The sequence below is a fragment of the Typopeltis vanoorti genome, chromosome 9 (genome assembly GCF_054136105.1).
Source record: "Typopeltis vanoorti isolate ZY-2024b chromosome 9, IOZ_Tvanoo_1.0, whole genome shotgun sequence".
NCBI classification, from domain to species: domain Eukaryota; kingdom Metazoa; phylum Arthropoda; class Arachnida; order Uropygi; family Thelyphonidae; genus Typopeltis; species Typopeltis vanoorti.
The window spans coordinates 5,754,615-5,778,128 of NC_143557.1; the positions used below are offsets into that span (position 1 = coordinate 5,754,615).

Below are 23,514 nucleotides of genomic sequence, written 5' to 3' on the forward strand. Positions count from 1 at the left end.
CTACTAAGGTAGAAGTGGAGGAATTTTTTGAGGCTTTAGAAAAAGCAACTGACACAATAAAAAAGGAAAAGTTGGTCCTTGTTGGGGATCTAAATAGCAGAGTAGGAAATAATTGTGAGACATACAAAAATATTTTGGGAAAATTTGGAGAAAAGAGCAAAGCTAATAATAATGGCAAATATCTGTTGGATTTCTGCTCAGGACATAGACTGGTTATTACTAACACCATGTTCCAAAATAAAAATGTGCACAAATTCAGATGGAGAGAAGAGGCTAGGAATAAGAAAAGTCATATTGAATAGGTTATTGTTGATAGTGATGTTTTCTCCCTGGTGCAGGACACCAGAATGTACAGAGGATTTGAAATTGGAAGAGATCACTATTTAGTCTTGAACAGGATAAAATTGAATTTCATAGTGAAAAGAATAACATGTAAGAAAGTTTTAAAGCGAATAAAACTTGATTAGCTCTCGGATGTGAACTGTAGACTAAAATACACAGATTATTGAAGAAAAAATGAAAGAATTTGAGAACAGGAATCAAACCTTGGAGATTCAGTGGCAAACTCTGAAGAAAACATTGATTGATTCTGCCAGAGAGGCATGTGGTGAGGTTGTGTGCAAGGATGGAAAAATCAGAACTCCCTGGTGGACACAGGAAGTTACAGAGGCAGTGAAGGAAAAGAAGAAAGCATATCAAACGTTCCTGTCAAATAATTCAGCTTGTGCTCTTAGACAATATAGAGACAAATGCAAGAATGCTAAATACTGTGTAAAACTAGCTAAACAAAAGTGATGGGAGGACTTTGGCAAGAATATAGAAAATAAATATCAAGAAGGTGACAAAATATCCTGGAGATTGTTGAAGAAGCTTAGGAATGGAGGAAAGAGTGCTGTAAAAGGAGTTAGAGATGATAAAGGTGACATGAAAACTGGAGAAAAAGATATCCTTGAAGTATGGAGTAATTACTTTGAAAAACTGCTAAATGAAACAAGCATTGATGACAATACAGTGGTAAAAAACACTGACCAGGCATGCAGTCAGGAATTTATATCCATACTTGAAGTAGAAAAAGCCATCAAAGGCTTGAAATGTGGAAGGGCAGCAGGAATAGATAAATATTCGACCAGAAATCCTGAAGTATGGTGGGATAAGAGTCTTACAGTGGCTGCACTGCATATTTCAGAAAGCCTGGACAGAGGGATGAATTCCTGATGATTGGAGTAGAGCTCTCATACTACCGATATATAAAAAGGGAAATAAAACTGAATGTGAGAATTACAGAGGTATTTCCCTACTGAGTGTTCCTGGCAAGATCTATGCAAGTATACTTGAGAAACGGTTGAGAAGAATTGTGGAAGAAAAGCTTGGTGAAGAACAAGCTGGATTCAGCCAATTAGAGGCTGTCAGGATCAGATCTTCACTTTACGACAAATAGTCGAGAAAGCATGGGAATATAACAGAGATCTGTATTTAAGTTTTGTCGATTTGGAAAAGGCATATGACAAGGTGCCAAGAGAGAAGCTAATCAATATGCTGAAGTTATATGGTGTCAATGGGGCATTATATCAAGCAATACTTAGTCTTTATTTGAGTTGTAAGTCAGCAGTTAGAATTGAAGGAAGTACAGGAAGATGGTTTAATGTTAAATCTGGTGTGAGACAAGGATGTACATTATCCCCTCTGTTATTCATTATCTATATGGATCACATTATGAAGGAAAGTGGTATTAAACCTGATATGAAAATTGGAGATGTTAATGTCAGCTCTTTGCTTTATGCAGATGATGTTATTCTTCTAAATAAATCCACTACAAGTCTGCAAGATTCTCTGACTAAATTGAATAACTGTTGTAATAGATATGGTATGAAGGTCAGCAATAAAAAGACAAAGACAATGAAAATAGACAGAATCACTGAAAATGTCAACTGTGTTGTGAATGGAGAACCTGTGGAACAAGTAAAACATTTCAGCTACTTAGGCACGATTTTTACTGAAGATGGTAAATTAAATATAGAAATAAACAACAGAATCAGCAAAGCTGGTATGGTGGGAAGTCAATTGAATAAATTCATATAGAATAAGAGAGAAATTAGTCGAAACACAAAATTAGCTATATACAAGACAGTGTTCAAACCAGTTTTAACTTATGGATCTGAGAGCTGGGTCAGAAGTAAAACACTCGACCAAAGACTAGAGACCGCAGATATGAGTGTCCTGAGAAAGATTATAAGCATGAACAGATGGCATCAATGGCAATATCATATTAAAAAAGAGGATATTAGGAAAGAACTTGACATTGCCAGCATCCAGGAATGCGGTAGCAGAGCTAATCTCAGGTGGTATGGTCACTTAAACAGAATGGGAGAGGAAAGATTAGCAAAACAAGTGTTCTCTGCCAGGTTGGCAGCAAAACGACCCAGAGAAAGACCAAGATATAGGTGGATTGACACGATACAAAGTGCCTTAGACGATAGAAATATACGATCTGATAATGTTGGAGTCTTGACAAGTAACAGACTCATTTGGAGGAAAATTGTAGATAGGAAGTTAGTAATGATGTAAATTTTTCATGTAGTACTATCATATCCTGTACACCCCTTTGAGGGTACTTGGCAGGAATTTGATGATGAGAGCTTTCTTGGGCAGAGGAGAAGGATACACAGTAGTAGTATACTTAGATTTTGCAAAGGCTTTTGATGGATTACTGCATGATAAGTTGATAGTCAAACTAGAGTAGATTGGGTTGGATATTAGATTAGTGCATTGGATTGGAGAGTGTTTATCTGATATATATCAGCAATTTGTGTGTGGAGAAGCATTTCCCTGAAGAGGTGGTATTACAATAGGGTGTAATATAGAAGAGGAAAGTCACTATTGGTGTGCCTCAGTGTTCTGTTTTACCTGTATGTTAATGATATTGGCAAAGATTTGGATTGGGATATTCAGTTGTTTGCAGATGATGCAAAATTCAGATGAACTATGAGGAATAGAGCAGATGTTCTGGCCTTACAAGAAGACTTGAATAGATTGAGTGAATGGACACAGGAGTGGGGTTGCCAGTTCAAAATTGCAAAATGTAAGGTTTTAAAATTTAGGAAACAAAGATGGGATGTAGAATTTACACTTATTGGGGATATTTTGTTGGAGGTGGAGGAAATAAGAGATCTTGGAGTGATAGTAGATAAGGATCTGAAATATAGGGGACATATTGCCAAAATTGTGAGGACAACACAAAGAATTCTGGGAATGATGCTTGGACACTGACTTGTAGAAGTAAGGATATTCTTGTTCTATTGTATTAGGCCACACATGGACTACTCTGCACAGATCTGGTCGCCTGGTTTTCAAATGGAAGATTTGTTGGAAAGGGTCCAGAGGTGATTGGCTAAGATAATTTCTGATCTCTGGAATGTTGAATATGAAGAAGGTTTAAAAGATGCAATTTACTGAGTCTAGTGGATAGGAGGAAGAGTGGTGATATGATAGAGGCATACAAGTTGGTAACGGGTTGCTATAGGATTAAGGATAAGAAGTCATCCCTGGAAGCTGTATAAGGAGGGAGAAGCAGGTTTTTTGCATGGAGAATTGTGAATGATTGGAATGCCTTGAATGAGAGGGTGGTGTCTGCAGAGAATTTCACTGTGCTTAAGGCAAGGTATGATGAGCTGTGTGTGTATGACAAAGGGACCTCTTAGATGAATCTTTGACTCCAATGAGATCTTAGGATATTAATGATGATAATAAATGGAACATTACACAGAGAAATATCTAAACTATATTTAAGTTGTAAGGCAGGAAGATGGTTTGGTTTAAAATCAGGGGATGCACATTATCTCAACTGTTATTCATCATCTATATGGATTGCATTATTAATGAAAGTGGCATTAAAAATTAAAATTGGATATGTAAAACAGATTGTTGTTTTATGCAGTTGATATATTTGTAAATACATCCAGACATGGATAGAAAAGTACAGGATGGAAAACTCTTATAAAAGTTGGAGAAAATGGGAATAGGTATGGATCTAATAGCATGGATAGGAGGATGGCTGACAAGAGCTGCTCTAGAGAGTGTATATGGTGGAATCTTGGAGAATGAAGGTGACTAGTGGAATACCTTGGTCTTCTGTACTAGGACCACTACTCCTTATTTTGTATAACAATTATATTGGAGAAGATTTAAGGGCGGGGTATTCTGTGGTTTGCTGATGATGCAAACTGCAATGGCTATACAGGTATCCCTCGATGTTATCGTGTTAATCAAATATAATAATCAGTGGTTAAAATTACAATTCGTCCATGATCGATTATTGTATTAATAGTTCGGTCTTCACCAATTGCAATGATTTCTTCAATCACGTTGTTCACAGGATTTTGAAAACAACCTAAGTCATTAGCGCATTCCGACAAAATGTTTTTCCAAACAGCTGTCATGCAGCTAGAAGACACTTGCTCCCACGAGTCATAAATGGTTTCAATTGTATGTTTAATGTTAAATTTTTTCCACAATTCTTGGAGCGTAATCACATTAAGAAAATAGGCTTTGAAAGTTGCAATGACGCTCATGTCCATAGGTTGTAGTAATGGTGTCATATTTGGTGTGGAAAATAAAACTTTCACATTCTCACACGGATGATTAAGAGAATTTGGATGACCAGGTGCGTTATATAAAAGCAAAAGAGCTTTGAAAGCTAAGTTATTTCTCTTGCAATAAGCTTCAACTGCCGGGCAAAAATAAGACTTAGTCAATCTTCGAATAGACTTTGGGTAACCCAAGCCCTCTGATTCGCCTGCTAATTACAGGTAAAGCGTTCTTGTTACATCCTTTTAAAGCTCTCGGGTTCTGAGTTCAATAGACAAGCAGCGGCTTCAATTTAAAATCTCCATTAGCATTCCCTCCAAGCATAACAGTTAAGCGATCTTTTGATACTTTATAGTCAGGCTTCTTCTTTTTTTGGTATAAAAGTTCTAGATGGCATTTTTTTCCAATAAAGGCCAGTTGCATCTACATTGATTGGTGGTAATCGTGAAAATTTTCTTGGATAATTTTCTGCAGCTCAGTAGGAAATGTAGATGCAGCATCTTCATCGGCACTTGCAGCTTCACTTGTTATTTTCACATTCTTTAGTCCAGTCCTAGATTTAAAATTTTCAAGCCAGTCTTTGCCAGCTGCAAATTTTGAATTGTCTTCTTTATATTTAGTCATTTAAATATTGAAAAGAGGCTTACAGCTTTGGCCGTAATATTATAGGCACTAATTGGAATTCTCTTTTGATTACAGTCTTCCAGCCAAATAATCAACAGATCTTCCATTTCAACCATTATAGCACTCTGGTTACGTGTGCATCTGCATACTTGCAGATGCAACTTTACCTTGCTCGCAATACTCATCAGCTTTGGATAAAATAGTAAAACCAGATTTTACTTTAACCACGTTTAAATGTTTTAATTATATCAAGTTTTGTATTTAAGGTATAGTACGCCTACAGTTTGTAGATCTCTGCTTGGCGAGTTGCCAAGAATAGTCGATTCATGCTGAAGGGGAGAAAGATATGAAGGACGTACGAGTTGGTTGCCAACTCGCGAAATCACGTGCTTTATAGATAAAATTTTCCAACTGTTATACAAACAAAATAGTTACCACTTTAAAAAAACTACAATGATCATAAAAGAGAAGTTATTTTCCAATGTGTAATAATAAACAGCTCATCCCACAATACGGATTGATTATCCTATTATCGGAATGGATTCTCCTTTTTGGACATGCGCAGAAGTGGCGAAGGGTCTCGAATCTGTGGGCATACTATAATTACTTTCCTCTTCTTTTTTTCACTTAATGACCCAGTTGTGGGATTGCTCTTATTCTTTGACAAGATTAATGGGCTTTAAAATTTATGAAGAACGTAATTTGTAAATAAGTACAGCAGAACAACTGGAGCTTGTAATACACCAAGTCTTAATGCTGGCAGCGAAGTAATTGGCTGGCACTCAGGCTCAGGGAGACCGGCTACGTGGGAGGAATGGCGTTATCATGCTCATGTCACGAGGCTTGCATGTTTTTGCGTGGCAAATTTAAAGGAGTGTTAATTAAAACTCTTGCCGCATATATCAAGGGATTGTCACAATTAATTTCGGCACGCTAATTAAATCCTGCGTTTTGCTTAACGCAGTTTGGCTTAACCGCAGTTGATAAAGGTTGATGTTAGACATTCTGTAGGATGATTTAAATAAATGTGCATTGTGGACAAAGGATAATGATTGTCAATTTAATATTGCAAAATATATGGCTATGGACTTCAGGTTGAGAAGGTTGCATACTGTGTATCATATTGATGGTACTGGATTGCAGGGTATTGATGAGGCTAGGGACTCGGGGGGAGGGATAATGAAAAAGAGACAGAGTTGAAACTCAGAAGGCATATTGCAGAAGTTGATAGAGAAGTTATTATCTTTCTTGATAAGTCCTTTGCCAATGATTCAGCTACATCTCAAATATTGTTTACAGAATTGGTTACCTGGATTTCTTGGGGATCAGGAGGTGGTAGAGAGGATTCAGAGATGAGCGAACAGGGCTGTGGAATGCTCCCAATTAGGATAGGTTGAAGCCGTTTAGGCTACAAAGTTTAGTTGATGGGTAGAAAAGAGGGTACATGATAGAAACTTTCAAGATATTAAAGAAATTTTATAAAATTGACTTAAATGCAATGTCAAAACACTAAGCTAGCTATATAAAAGACAGGACTCAAACCAGTTTCAACTTATTTATCTGAGAGTTGAGTTGAAGTAAAACTCTTGATCAAAGACTGGAAACCACAAATAAGAGAGTGCTGAGAAAGATCAGGGGAGTGAACAGATAGCATCAATGGTAGTATCATATTTGAAACGAGAATATTAGGAAAGGACTTCTTGTTAACAGCAATTTGTTATCAGAGCTAATTTCAGGTAGTATGGTGACTTAAATGGAATGGGAGCGGAAATGTTAGCAAAACAAGTGATTTTTGCCTGGATGGAATGAAAAAGAATAACATCTAAGTGAACTGATACTGTAAGAAGTGCTTTAGAAGACTGACATGTAAGATCTGATAATGTTGGAATAATGATAAACAGCAGTTTAATTTGGAAGAAAATTGCTGATAAGAAGTTATTAATGATGTAACCTTTTCACATAGCACTGTCTTATAGGATACCACATGGAATTCTATTCAGTAAATTGCAGCACATGGGTTGGTGAGATGGATAGGAGGGTGGTTGATGGAGAGATGTCAGAGAGTAGTTTATTCAGGAGTAGAGTCCAAAAGAAGGCTTGTGACTAGTGGTGTGCCACAAGGTTCTGTTCTTGGACCACTGCTATTTAATTTGTTCATTAATGATACAGGAAAGGATCTGAGCGGAATTGTTCACTTATTTGCCAACAATGCCAAATTGGATAGAGCAATAATGAATACACATGATTTGGATAGATTGGCAGACTGGGCTAAGAAGAATGGATGTCAGTTTAATGTAGCAAAGTGTAAGGTTATGCATTTTGGGGTGAAAAGATTATCAGCAGTCTACCACGTTAGTGGAACCATACTCCAGGAAATTGACGAAGTCAGAGACTTCGTCAATTTCCTGGAGTATGGTTCGAATCCCACCGTGGGCATGGATGTTTGTGATTGTCTGTGAAAATACTGGTGGTGGTGGTGGTGGTGGGCGGCGGTAGATGGCATTGGTGTAAATGATGAAGGTAATGGCAGTTGATGGAACGGGGACACGGAGAGTTGTACAGTAGGTGCCCTCCCTCGATGAGTCTTTGGACTCCCTGGAGGTGTTACATAATAATAATAATAATACAGAGGTGTACAGGATATTAGGTATCGAAAACATCATCTACATAACATACCCATAGTGTAGGTTGATATTATATGGTGACAAATAGACTCTTCTATATACTCAAGATACAAGGTACCTCGACTTACAAACTGCCCGACATATGAACTTTTCGAGATACGAACTTTTTTCATAACACATTTTGACCTTGAGATACAAACCGTGATGGACTCCCTGGAGGTGTTACATAATAATAATAATAATAATACAGAGGTGTACAGGATATTAGGTATCGAAAACATCATCTACATAACATACCCATAGTGAAGGTTGATATTATATGGTGACAAATAGACTCTTCTATATACTCGAGATACAAGGTACCTCGACTTACGAACTGTTCGACATATGAACTTTTCGAGATACGAACTTTTTTCATAACACATTTTAACCTTGAGATACAAACCGTGATGGCTTTTCTTTTCAAATGAACTAAAGCCTGTTTTACATTATACTTTTTTTAAGCTTTTTTATGCATATTTAGCTGAGCACGTGCTGAACCGTCTCTAGTGTAGCGATTGTTGTTACTACGTCGTATTTATCTGAAATACGACGAACGCTGCCCGTATTTGCTTTTTGTGTATCTATTTTGGTATTTTTGAAGATTTTTTTTAGGTTTGTATTTATTATGTGTACTGTATGTATTTCTTTTTATAAGTGACATGTTTCATTGTAGCTTCACATTTATTTTCTGAATAATCAACCAGATAAGCATCATTTCACTGATCAGTGTATTATTTTCAACATGAGGCCAAAGAAAACTAAGAAAGAAGAGAAGAAGAAAATCACAATAGAAATTAAGAAAGAAACTGTGGAAAAATATGAGAAAGGAGTCAGGCAAAGTGATCTGTGCAAGCAGTATGACTTGTCCAAATCTGCCATATCTACAATTGTCAAGAAAGCAGATTTTTCTAAGGAACTGGATGTGGCCAAAGGAGTATCTATCGTGTCATCTCGAAGAAATAAAGTTATGGAAGAAACAGAAACTGTACTACTTGTCTGGATTAATGACGAAAAGAAGATAGTGTATCTCAAAACATGATCTGTTTACAAGCTCAAACTATTTACAAAGATCTTTCGCAGAACTTGCCATCCACTAGCAGTAGCAAAGACATCGGCGAAGAGTTTAAAGCTAGCAAAGGATGGTTTGAGAAATTCGAGAATAGAACCGGTATCCACAGTGTTGTTAGACATGGAGAAGGTGCTAGTGCTGACGAAGCTGCTGAAAGGTTCACTGTGCTGAAGTGATTTCAGAAACTGATGGAGTCAGAAGGTTACAGACCAGAACAAGTTTTCAACTGCAATGAAACTGGGCTTTTCTGGAAGAAAATGCCTAAGAGAAGGAATCACTAAGGAGGAAATGGCATTGCCAGGACACAAGCCAATGAAAGACAGACTAACTTTGCTTTTTTGTGGCAATGCAAGTGGATAGGGAGTCTGTTGATTTACCACTCTGAAAATCCTAGTCTTTAAAAAGTAGAGAGTTAACAGCCACAAACTCAGTGTTATGTGGAGAGGTAACACCAGAGCCTGGGTAACCAGGCAATTCTTCTGTGAGTGGATGACAGAGGTCTTTGGCTCCCAAAGTGAAACGGTATCTACAAGAAAAGGGTCTGAGAAAGTTCTTCTTATAATGGACAGTGCCCCAGCACATCCACCACAGTTGGAAGAAGATTTGGATGAAGATGTTCATTTCATCAAAATTAAGTTCTTACCTCCTAATACCACACCACTCCTACAACCAATGGATCAATATGTTATTTCCAACTTCAAAAAGCTTTGCTTTATACCAAAGATGTTTCAAAGTTATCACCAACACAGAATTAACCCTCAGGGAATTCTGGAAGAATCACTGCAATATTCTTCATTGTTTGCATCTTATTAGTCAGGCATGGGAAGATGTTTCTGTGAGAACTCTAAAATCAGCCTGGGAAAAAGTTATGGCCTGACTGTGTCTGAGGAAATGCATTGGAAAGACCTGAAAGCGAAATTGGCATTACATATACAGTTGTCTCCCTGCACAAGACCATGCATTTGGAAGGATGAAGCAGAGGTAGAAGAGCACAATGTTGAGCTGACCACTGAAGAGCTACAGGAGTTAAGAAGAGAGCAGGAAAAAGAAAGGGATGAGGAGGAAAAGCAAATGTCTTCAGAGGATGAAGAAGACAGCAACAAAAAGGGAGCTATTCCAACAAGTGACGTAAAAAATCTTGCAGCACTGGGGCAAATTGCAAGTATTGGTTAACAAGTGGCATCCAAATCAAGGTGTTGTTTCTAGAGCCACCAATATATTCAATGGCAGTGTCATTAATCACTTTAGAAGGGTGTTAAGGAAATGACAGATTCAGTCAACATTGGTTAGGATTTTTAAACCTCCCTCACCTAAGAGACAAAAAGAAGCAACTGATGACAACAAATCAAACTCCTGAACCACAAAACCAGCCACAAGAAAATTGATTTTTTTTTTTACAATTTAATGGAAAATTATTTTCATACTAATCATGTAAAACCAAAGACTTCATAAATAAAAATCAATATGTAATGGTATACAAAATGCATATTTATAGTGTAAAAATGCTCCTTCTCCATTTCTTTGCATTCTCTTCATTTAGTTGAGAATAGTTTTTATATTTGTTTAGTTTTTGAATCTGGGAATGGATTAATTGATTTCTCATACGATATAATGGAAAATTGGGTTTCGAGATACATACTTTTCGAGATATGAACTGCGGTTAGGAACGAATTAAGTTCGTAAGTCGAGGTACCGCTGTAGTAATCTGCTAGGGAAGGACTTACTATGGCAGTACTTTACAATTTATATATATATATATATATATATATATATATATATATATATATATATATTAAGGATACCAAGTAATTTTATAAACTTGGTTTTTTTACTCCTTCTCCCAAGTAAGCAAAACAGTTAAGTTTGCACTGAACGTAGTTCAAGTCTAAAGGTAGTGCAACACCAGGGCAACTTGTTGTAAAGGTGGGTAAAGCTCTGATCACTATTCTTAGTATTTCCCATAATGTAAAACACATCTCACTAAGAGATGTATACTGTTATACATATGGGTGGGGTCACTACCCAGGCCGGTTTCAACCTTTTTTGAAGTCTCCTCACTGAGTAGCTAGACCCTGAAATACCAAGGTTTTTAGTAATACAGAGCCTTATCAACTTTACCTATACAAGTTGCTTTTACTTTGAATAAGAAACTCTGGATGAGATAAAGATGTGAAAAGTTTTTTACCCACCTTTACAACGAGTTGCCCTGATGTTGCACTACCTTTAGATTTGAACTACGTTCAACAAAACTTAACTGTTTTGTTTACTTGGGAGAAGGAGTAAAAAAACCAAGTTTATAAAATTACTTGGTATCCTTAATATATATTATCCCCAAGGTAAAAAACTTTTCACATCTTTATCTCATCCAGAGTTTCTTATTCAAAGTAAAAGCACCTTGTAGCAACTTATATAGATAAAGTTGATAAGGCTCTGTATTACTAAAAACCTTGGTATTTCAGGGTCTAGCTACTCACTGAGGAGACCTCAAAAAAGGTTGAAACTGGTGTGGGTAGTGACCCCCCCCCCACCCATAATGTATAACAGTATACATCTCTTAGTGAGATGTGTTTTACATTATGGGAAATACTAAGAATAGTGATCAGAGCTTTACCCACCTTTACAACGAGTTGCCCTGGTGTTGCACTACCTTTAGACTTATTGTACATTAGTGCTGTGTGTGGGCAAGAGGAATAGAAGAGAGGAGGAGGAGTCTGTTCACAATTTGCTTGAATAGCTGAGGGTCGTAATCTTTGGGGCAGGCAGAGTGCAAGAGAATGTTCCAAAGGACAGAAATGGATGGAATGAAAGAGGTAGTGAAGTCGGTTTGGTGAACTTCAAGATGGACTGTAAAAGGGTGTTGGTTAGTAGTCGCTCTTGTTTTAATGATTTCGGAGAAGAATGGAGGAATAATAGTGGCTAATTCAGCAAAGCATTGTCCTTGAAAGCATCTGTAGAAGAGGCACAAGGCAGAAACTGAACATCAGTGAGTGAGAGAGGGATTGAAGGGGGGCATGTGAGAGAAGGATCATTAATTAGCCGAATTGCCCTCTTATGGATAGAAGTGAGCAATCTTAGAGAGGATTTTGGTGCACCAACCCAAATATGAGAACAGTATTCCATGGCTGGGTGGATTTGAGCTTTGTATTGAGTTAGCAGCTGCAAAGGTGTGAAGTATCATCCAGTATAGGAATTCTAAAGAATTGAGCCTGCATAACTCAGTAAGTTTCAACAAAGTCATTTGGTCAGAAAGATCCTGGGTTTGAATCTAGGACATGAAGAACCTTTATCAGAGCTTTTCAATTGAATATTGAATCCTTTATCCAAGTGTGAGCAAACAAAGTTTGTGCCTGAAAGTATCTTCAGGATACTTTCAGTATCCTGAAAGTAAGGTAGTACAACACCGTAAGGGTAAGGTAGTACAACACCAGGCAACTCGTTGCAAAGGTGGAGCAAGCTTACATCACTCCTATCTCAGTATCTCCCATAATGCAAAACATGTGGATAAAGGATTAAACTAAATTTATTATGGTCTAACGAAGTGAAAAATAAACTTTCAACATCTTTCTCTAAATCCAGAGTAATTTAATAAAAAAGGTGGCACACCATTTTGCAACTCCTGTAGGTAGAGATGACCTTGCTATTGCTTCTGCCTGGTATCTCCACATCTGGGCCTGGCTCCCACTGAAGAGACCTCAATAAAGGTCAAAACTAGTCTGGGTAGTGGCCCTTCCTTTAATGCATAACATTATACATATCCGCAAGGGGATGTGTTTTGCATTATGAGAGATATAGTCGCCCACCATTTGTAGATCCTTCCTTGGCATTTTGCCAAGAATAGTCAATTCATGCTGAAGGGGAGAAAGAAACGAAGGATGTACGAATTGGTCACCAACATGCGAAATCATGTGCTTTCTTGTCTGTCGCTGTACTAATGTTAGCTTGATTTTTGTTGTCGCTTTTTTGCATTATTTTTTTAATATTAATTTGTATGATGGATCCAGTACAGTCAACAAGTTCTGTTGTTAAACGTTTCAGTAGCTCTTGCAAAAGAATATTGAATAATGTGCTGACGTTCTGCGAAAAAGAATTGTCAGAAGGCCGTCTTCTTCTTGTTCCCCTTTCTCGAGTCATAAAATGTGCAAGTGCAATTGTGGGCATATCGGGGTCGACTGTTAAAAGAATTCATAGGGAATCAAAAGGTGAAGGTAAGCCAAAATTTAATTCTCCTAAAAAAAGCGCCAGAGAAAGAAAACCATCAAAACCGTAGCTTCGAATGATTTTGATGTAGACGTTATAAGAAGAACTATTCACAAATTTTACGTGGTCGAGAAAAGAGTGCCAACTGTTCCGAAATTGATTCCTGTGCTTAAAGAAAAAATTAATTTTCTTTGGAAAAGAGAAACTTTAAGGAAAATACTTCATGAAATCGGATTTTGTTTTAAAAATCCCAGAATAAAAGGAAACTTATCATGGAGCGAAGTGACATTGTTTTATCTAGAACGCAGTATTTGAGAGCAATAAGACGTTTCAGGGAGGAGAAAAGACCGATTGTGTATCTAGATGAAACTTGGATTGATAGTAATTTAACTTATAGAAAATGTTGGCAGTCTAAAGAAGAACATGGAGTGCTACAAACCGGAAATGCCTCACGGCGCATAATAATTTTGTGTGCGGGTGGAGAAACGGGTTTTTTACCGAATTCAAACTTGCTATACAAAGCCAATTGCCATAGATAGGGAAATGAATTCTACGATCTTCGAAAAGTGGGCAGAAGAAAAACTGATTCCAAACCTTCCTAAAAATGCTGTTGTTATAATTGATAACGCTTCATATTCACTCTATTCGATTAAACAAAGTTCCAAATTGGTCTAATAAGAAGCAAGTTCTTATGGATTGGCTCTCTGCAAATAACATTTCTCACATCCCAGATATGCAAAAAATTGAATTGCTTAATTTGGTCAAAAGAAACTCGTCCACAACTAAACTATTTTAAATTCGACACGATGCTCAAAGAGCATGGATTTCTAGCTTTGAGGCTACCACCATATCATTGCGATATTAATGCTATTGAGTATGTTTGGGCAGAAATGAAAAGTTTCGTTCGCCATCGCAACGTAACTGGAGATATTGACATGTCGAAACTTTTTAAGCTTTCAGAACAGGCGATTGAAAGTATTACAGTTCAAAACTGATGAAAATATTGCTGTCATGTCACCTCATTGGAAAATATATATTGGGACAGAGACGGAATTATCAAAGAATTATGCGAACCTTTGGTGATCAGTTTAAGTGAAAGTGATGGCGATTCGGACACCGATTCAGATGACTCTGAAGATTAAAAGAATTTGACAATGGTATTTTTTCCAACATTTTTTATGCATGGGTTTGTTAAGAGTCACAACAAGTCATAAATAATTAATCAGTTTAGGACATTAAAGTGTCTCAGTTCTCTCAACTGTAAGTTTAGAATATCTAAATTCATTTGAAATAATTTCTGTTTTTCTGTATAATTATTTTTATTTTATAGAAAACTTTCTTTAAAAATAAACTTAGTTATATTTTTGTTTTATGCTATACCTTTTTTAATTTTGTTAACACTCTACTTGCATTTTTCCACTGTTATACAAGCAAAATAGTTACGCTTTAAAAACAGCAATGTTCGTAAAAGATAAGCTAAATTTTCCAACCTGTAATAATAAACAAACTCATCCTAGAAGACAGACTGATTACCCTATTATCGGAATGGATTCTCCTTTTTCTGACATGCGCAGAAGTGTCGAGGGATCTCTAATTGGTGGGCGAACTATACTGAGATAGGAATGATGTAAGCTTGCTCCACCTTTGCAACGAGTTGCCCGGTGTTGTACTACCTTACCCCAGTCCTGAAGATACTTTCCGGTGCAAACTTTGTTTGCTCACACTTGGATAAAGGATTAAACTAAATTTATTAAAGAAATAGTTGAGTTACTAACTGATCACTTTGTAAGAGATTTTGCAGTTGCTGATGTAACAGAGATTGATGTGAGAATTGAAATAGATGAACTGAAGGTGCTCAGCATATTGCTCTTGAATAGATTGTCAGAAGTAGTTGTGAGCACCCTGACAGTGAAGGAATTTAAGGAGTGTTATGATAGGTATTGTTTGAATAATGGTGAGGATGTCACTGTCACTATGAAACTAATGATTCCACAGATATGCCCATATAATAATAAGTTACTTGGCTATAATAGGCAGTCTTAAAGAAATAATCATTAAAGAGACACGAAAAAGTATGCATTGACAACAGATATCAGTGAGCTAAAAAATTGTTTTTATATATATATATATATATATATATTTTTAAATTAAATCAACTTAATTTAATCTTATATAGAAACACATCAATGTAATATATATATATATATTTTTTTTCAATGTTGCTTTTAATGATTTTTAAGTATTAGAAATGGAATATCTTTACTTTGGAACATTATATATAAAAGCAAGTGATGATCCAAATTAAACAGATCCAGTTTCTGATGGGATATTAATTAAAACACATAACTGAAGTGAAATAAATAAAAAAACAAAATAATACTATTATGGGGATATAAAAATATTTTATAAGTATCTTTGCCTGCTTGGTTGGCCAAGTGGTTAGTGTACCTGCTCTCCAACCAGCAGGCTATGGGTTTGAATCCTGCTGTGGGCATGGATGTTTGTGATTGTTTTTAGGTGGGAGATGAATTTCATTGCCTGGTGTGTGTGTGTGTGACCATCTCCCCACTTATTTGTGGTATCAAGTGGCTCGAAAAAACTAGAGCAGGGTTTCCAGACTATGTAAAAATAAATTTAAAAAAATACAAAATAATATATTAAAAAAAATCCTTAGCCCATCCACAGTAAAAATGGACTGCTGGTTTGCAAATAACTTTTATGGTGGGAGCTACATTAAAAAAAAAAAAAAAAAAAAAAAAAAAAAAAAATCACTGCATCATCATCACTGCTAGCTTTTAAGTTTAAAAGCATTTACTGTGATTATTTGTGTAACATTTGGCCGAACAGACAATTTGTTCATGCTAGGAAAATAAGATTTCCTCTTACAGAGAACATTAACTCTACTCTTAAAGAGTTGTCTAAATGTTCAGAAGCTGCCTTATGATAACCTCCATAATACAAAATTTACAGTAGAAAAATTAGACGTGATCCTAGGCACTGATCACATGCCCCCCCCTTACCTTTCTGTTAGCTGATCCTTGATATAGGCAAGTAAAGTTTCCTGAACCCTGCAACTCAAACATTTTTCATAGAACTGGAACTGTTTTTGACAATCATACCAGTTATGGTAAGGAATAAAAAATGGCAGCAGTTGTCTGCTTTACTCTGCCATCACCATAAGTCTACAAATCAAAGTCTGCTTGTGTCTGCCAATTGCACATGCCCACTACTTTGCGAGTTCTTCCCTTTCCAAGTATGCTTGAGAGGCAGTGCACACTTTTATGTTCTTATTTATGTCCTAGAATTATACTTCATATTCAATCTATATTTAATGTTATAATTTCTGTGAAAATTATAACATATTGAGTATAGTGTGAATGTAATATTAGTTTTCTGTTTATTATAATAATGTTTTCATCATGCTTTGCTGTGTTGTAAGTGCTAATGAAGTTTTATTTTGATAGGCCTCTTTTCTGGTTTAGTTCCTACTCTTGTGAGGGATGCTCCATTTTCTGGCATTTATTTAATGTTTTATACACAGGCAAAGAAATCAGTGCCCAGCTGTAAGTAATAAGCACATTAGTTTAAGAAATTAAGTGTTAAGAAATGGAGATGACAGTTTTTCACAGTAACTTGTAAAATGTAAATGGTTTATAACTCAAGAACTGTATGTATGCATGAGTTAATGAGAAAGAATTAATTATAATATATTGACTTGTATTGCTTTACTAGTTTTATTCAGGATTGTATTTTTTTTTTCTATTTTGCTTTGCAGAACTCTGAAATAGGTGAGTATTTTGTTGTTCATTATTTCATGTTAATTGTATACATATGAGAATCTTGAAATTTTTACTGAAATTTCTTTAATAATAAATTCAGAATTATGACATTTTGTCATATTCACTGAAAAAAAAAGCCTCATTTTATATTATATCTACAGAGAATAGGCTTTTTATTTTATTTTAGAATTTGGAAATTAATTCGTTTCTGAGGGCTTTATTCTTTCTGATTTGTTACTTAATTTAATTAAGATGGTGTTCATTTTATTGTGATAGTTAGCTAACATTTACCTATTCTGCCAGTCTGGCTTAACCTTCTAGTGAAGCACTCCATTCGCAATCATTTTAAGTAGAATATTTTCCTGTGTTCTGTTAGGATATCTCCTCTCATCTTTCACTAGCTGGCCAAAGGAATGTAGACGTGAGTATTCAGAAAGACCTGTAAGCTTTTTTTTTTGTTGTTGTTGTTAAGGTTTAATAGTGATAGAAATGCAGTAAATTCATGTCATTTTCTCTGGAGAAAACAAAGTCAGTAAAAATTAAATTTCTTCTGAAAGTGTTTTATAATTGTAAAACAATTATAATTTATCCACCAATTCTGCTATTGTATGACCTCCATTAGGGTAAAAACAACTTTATAAAATTATTCATACTAAAATCAATATTTTTGTAGTGAATAAACAAGTCAGTCCAAGAACAGCAGTTCTCCCCCCCCCCATTCACATAGAGCTAGAGAAGATATTTCAATCAGAAAATTGGGAGTTTTAGTTGCCTTTTCCATGAGGCCTCACTGTGCACTACTCTAAATAATGCATATGGAGATATGGTAGTACTCATGGAGGCACTTGAAGCTGTTAGTATCATTCAGAAAAATCTTAAGAACTGTTTGAGCTGGTCAAACCATAATACATTTTACCATTAGTAGTACGCTGAAAACTATCATGCAAAATTTCGCACTCAAAACAAACATTAATGTTTGAGTGTGTTATTTTACTTTATTCAAAATAAATGGAGAAACTAATGAAACTTCAAACGGTCCTCACTGCATGAATTTTGATGTTAGGGCAGGTCATTTAGTTCTCGTATGAATGCACCAAATTTAAATGAAATCATAAATTAGTTTAGTCAGTATCAAAAATAGGTTAAATTTTTAATAAGGAATTTTATTGAACCTATTTTTTTAGATGGAGGGAGCATGATTTTCTCCTTTCTGGAAACTGGCTTTTCCACCCAAATAATAGGCTAAACAGTCATTTGCCTAAATGTTGCACTCACAGATTTACAAACACACACTCACACACTCTCTCTTATATAATTGGGACACAAATGCTTATTTTACTGAAGGGTAAGTAAAATTGGATAACTGCAAGGAAACCTCCACATACTCAATGAAGAAGCAATGAACTTATTAGGTCTTTAGATTTACATCCAAACCTCACTTTTTGTTGTAATGTATTATGACATGTCTGCCTGGATAATTTAGGACAGCCAGTCATAACATATTCTACTTCAGCTTATGTGATCAAATGTCATGCAAGTCGGAGTATCACCCATTTAAAATCACACTTCCACTGTTTTCTTCAGTTTGCCAGGACAGAAAAGAAAAATTGAAATCACTTTTACTAATCTCCAATAAGCAGTAAAAGTGATTTCACTTTTACTACTTATTGGAGGCCTGTAGTGGCTTGAAAAAGAATTTCATATTTGATCTGTAGAGAATGATTTCAAGACTATCTAATCCTTAGCTTCATGATATTGTGCATTTTAGAATATTACAATCTTTCATGGGTGGAATTCACATAATAAATTGGTGTTACTGTGATGATGGAGATTAAAATAGGTGAGATGCTTATAAATAATAACTATAAGATGATATATTCTGGAAATAACGATCAATGAAAGGAAGTGGTAGCTATAATATTTAATACTAAATTTTAAAATAAACTTCTTGAATGGCAAATAATTTCAATTAGAGCAATGTAGAGAAATTTCAACATGTTAAATTGTACAGTGAGACATGCTTCTGCCCATGGATCCATAAAAGGTATTATTAGAGGAGGTTGTAAACTCTCGGTTGTACATTCATTTGGAACATATTTCAAAATAAACTGCATATGAAAATACCTTATTTACTTGACTATAACTCGCCCTTGCATATATCTCACACCCCTGATTTTACTTTACGAAAACAGAAATTAAAAAGTGTTGAATATACCTCGCACATAAAAAAAAGTTTAAAACTTTAAGAAATAGTGGATATTGTTATGGCAGTTTTGGATCGTTTGGAATTCAGTTGAACAGAATCAGCATTTCAACTCAATAATCATCGGCTTGCCTTTGTTGTTGATTAATGAAGAGGAAAAGTGTTTTCCTTCGTCGAAGGACTTCCTCTGCCGAAGAATGCCGAAAGATTTTGAGGATAAAGTGGTGGATTTTCATCGCTATGTGATTCAGCTTAGGAAGAGTAATAATCACAAAATAGCCGATGCCAATCAAATGCTCCTTGATTTCAACATGCCATGCCAAACAACAATAACAGAAAAAGGTGAAAAACTGATAATGAGCACAACTGGAAGTGAAAAACAGCGATGCACCATCATGCTCGCAATTACTGCAGATGGATGAAAGTTGCCTCCTTACGTAATATTCAAAAGGAAAACAATGCTGAAGAGGAAATTTCCCCCTGGAATTCATGTAAGAGTTCAATAAAAAGAGTGGAAGGACACTACAATGGTTTCAAGATTCCATTAGAACAGTTTGAGATAAATGGCCAGGGGCCTTATTTTGACACCTGACTCTCGTCGTGTCGAATGGTTTTTGCAGATACTCAGGACTTGAAATAGAAACAACTTTCGGATGTAAAGACTGATGTGGCCATTATTCTTGATAGTCTTACACCTTGTCTACAGCCCTTGGATGTATCGATCAACAAACCATTCAAGAACCACGTATGAAAATTCTACATGGAGTGGATGGCAATCAGCAGTTATGACCAGACTGTGGCAAGGAAGATTAAAAGACCATCATTAGAACTATTGTGCAACTGGATTTTGAGAGCTTGTGACATGATTTTACCAGAAATAGTTGCCAAGAGTTTTTTAAAAACCAGCATCTCTAATGCCCTGGATGGGAGCGAAGATGATGCTATTTGGGTAGATGACCTTGACAATGTACATGATGAAACTGCTCATGAGACCGGAAGTAGAGATAGCGATTAGGAGATTCTTGGTAAGTCATATCCATTTTAGGTTTTTTTTTTTTAAATCATTGATTTAAAAAAAAAAAACTGAAGTAATCTTATGATTCTGAAATGATAAAAGCAATAATGAAACTGTTTGTTTTAATTCAATTATAGAAGCATTGTTGCTAAAGGTTCAAATATGTCGCATGATGAAGATGAGCAGCTGATCGCATAAATAATGTTGATAATTAAAATTTAATTGATGAGTAGTTATAAATTATAATGAATACTAAGAATTTAATTATAAATGTGAATTTAATTTTTTTCTGAAAAACTTTAGTTTCTGAAAATCCCTGCATATATCTTGCACCAAGATTTTTTTAACTTTAATTTTGGGAAAAAAAAGTGAGTTATATTCAAGTAAAACTATGTTTTTGTTATTATAAAATCATACATATACCACAGTAAAAATGAATTTATTATACAAATTTTTTGTCTTTCATATCATAAGACATCATCAGCATGAGTGGAGAACTAGAGTAAGGAATTTGAATAAAATAAACAGTAGGGTGTATGCATTACATTGTAGTCCTATGTATACAGTTGAGTTTAAAAATTAAACTTCAGAATGCAAATTTATTTAATACAATTAAGGATAATAGTTTCTTACAGTTTAGGAATGACAAGGCAGTTGTTATGATCGAGGTTAGGTCAGTGAGGTAGAGCTTCAAACACTTTCTTTGTATAAACATTCATGTTTATACATGAATCTGTGTAATAGTTTGGTGTCTTCCCATTGGATCCTGTGGCTAGTGTTTTCAATCCCATGTTGTGTGCTAATCCAGATTTGTAAGGTTTGATGAGCCCATTGTGGTCTTGATGTTGAGATATTTTTATTGACAAATCTTAATGTTTGTCCATAGTAAGACAAGTTGCACGAACATGATACTTTGCATACAGGTAGAATCATTTGTGAGAGTTTGTCTTTTGGAGAAGGATTATGAATTTGGTTGGTGTGTTATAGGTAGTGATGGTTATATTTTCTCATTATTTTTGTGAAAATAATAAGACAAAAAGTCCACAGAACTCTAATACCATATATTAAAGGCATCTTTGACTTATTATTTTGTAACCTCCATGGAGTCAACAGACTCATCATGGTAGGCCCACTCAACCAGCAACATGGCTATCATAATGAGCTTTGAAGTTATTTACACTATCTGCACTCACAATGCACTTAGGCAATACATTCCATTCACTAACAACTCTCGATGGAAAAAATCTACTTCTCACACCCTTCTTCATCACATCTTTATACAACTTCCAGGGATAACTTCTCATCTTAACATCCCACTCTTTTTATAATATTTCTGTATTAATCTGATAGAATCCCTTAACTAACTTGAAGATCTCATCATATCTCCTCTTTTCCTCCTATCCACCAACCTCTGTATCCAAATTCTCTGAAATGCTCTTCATAGCTAACACTGCAGAGTCCTGATATCACTTTGGTTATTTGTCTTTGGACCCTCTCTAGTGTTTCCACATCACAATGAAAACTAGATGACCAAATCTGAGCATAATAGTCCATATGTGGTTTGACCACTGCCTTATATAGAGGCACCACCACCACCACCCCCTTATTCCTATATTTCAATGTATTTTTTATCATAGCAGCAATATGATGTGCAGTCTTTGCAACATGTGCAATGTGCCCCAGGAACTTCAGTCCACTGTCTAACATCACTCCAAGATCCTAAATCTGATCCACTTCCTGAAGTACAGTTCCATCAATACAGTATGCAGCCTTGTATCTCTGTATCCCAAAGTGTATCACCTTGCATTTATTAATATTAAAACTGAAACCCCACTCATTTGTCCAAGCTAAAAGTCTATTCATATTTTCCTTTAGCGAATTAACATCAGAACTACTCCTGATAATTCTACCTAACTTTGCATCATCTGCAAATATTTGAAGATCTACATGAAATACCATTAACAAATAAGTTAAACAGTAGGGGGGGGGGAGAACAACACCCTGAGGCACACCATTAGTCACCTTCCTTTTCTGAGGCACAGCTCCATCGCACACAACTTGCTGGTATCATTCAGAGAGCCACCGCCCCATCTAACAATATACTATCTTTTCCTATCCTCTGCAGCTTGTACACCAACTTATTCTGTAATCTGCCAAATCCTTTTCAAAGTCCAAGAATGTCACTGTATATATATATAATACTCCCTTATCTAACGCATTCCTCACCTTATCATAAAACATAAGCAGATTGCTAAAACAAGACCTGCCCTTCACATATTCATGCTGACCATCATAGAGAATCTTATATTCATCAACCCAATCCTGTATTCTAACCAGTTTTTCAAACACTTTGATTACAACTGCAGATATACAGGCTGGCCTATAATTGGAGACTTCTGTTCTTGAACTATGCTTGTGGAGAGGTATTTTGCCTTCTTTCCACTACTTAGGAACCTTCCCCACTGCAGGACTTACATTAAATAACCAGGACAAAGCCATGGCTAACTCTTTTGCATATTCTTTAAAAATATGTGGTGATATGTCATCCATTCCCATAGCTTTATTAACATCTAACCTGAGCAACACTTGATACGCCTCTGATTCTTTTAACCTTAATTCTCTTAATTCTTGCCTCCCTTCTCCATGTTGCACAGCATCATTCACACCACTATGATTTACACTGATGAAGTGTTCATTAAATAATTCCACTGTATCATTTGCTAAAGTTACTTTCCTACCATAACTATTCACCAACATCAACCTACCATAATTATTTTTCCTCTTGAATGCCACACAGCAGAAAAATTCCCTTGGATTAGCTTTGACCTGACTGGCCAATCTCTTCTCATGTTCTAATTTTTCTTTTTTTAACTATGCTTGCCACTTTTCTGGCTTGCACTTTATTTTTTCATGCATCTGTTCACTATGAAATGTCTTGTACTTCATGACAACTTCTTTTGTAACACTACTTGCTTGATTTCCCTCTTCATCCATCTCACTCCTATTCTATTTATTCACTTAAGTCTTGGTATGCAGTTATACATTGCTTGTTAGATACTGCCTTATCATTTCCCATGCACTGTCAACATCTTTTCTACACAATTCATCAACTCAAAGTATTGATTCTAGTTGACTACAGAGCTTCTGATAATTTCCCACCTTATAGTTCCACATATAGACCTGCTTGATAAGAACTTTTTCCTGTTTGACTACTTTCCAAAAACAACCCCATGATCACTTTAATGGTAGCATTGATACCTCATTCACAACCACATCCTGTGAAGATGTTACCAAATCTAACACTGATAAACCTCGTGTTGCTTCCATCGCATGCAGCTTTAAATAGTTATCCTGCAGAAACCTCAACAAATTCACTC

At 35.7% G+C, this 23,514-nt stretch overlaps 1 protein-coding gene across 2 annotated transcripts in view; it reads left to right on the plus strand.

Annotated features, from left to right (window-relative positions):
- LOC150102860 (mitochondrial glycine transporter-like) overlaps window positions 1-23,514 on the plus strand; it is a 203,470-nt gene that overhangs the window by 126,006 nt on the left and 53,950 nt on the right. For both annotated transcript variants that reach the window (XM_090398598.1, XM_090398597.1), the window contains exon 8: window positions 16,605-16,703. In XM_090398598.1, coding sequence (XP_090254724.1) covers window positions 16,605-16,703 — 99 coding nt within the window. The remainder of the gene's footprint in view (window positions 1-16,604; window positions 16,704-23,514) is intronic.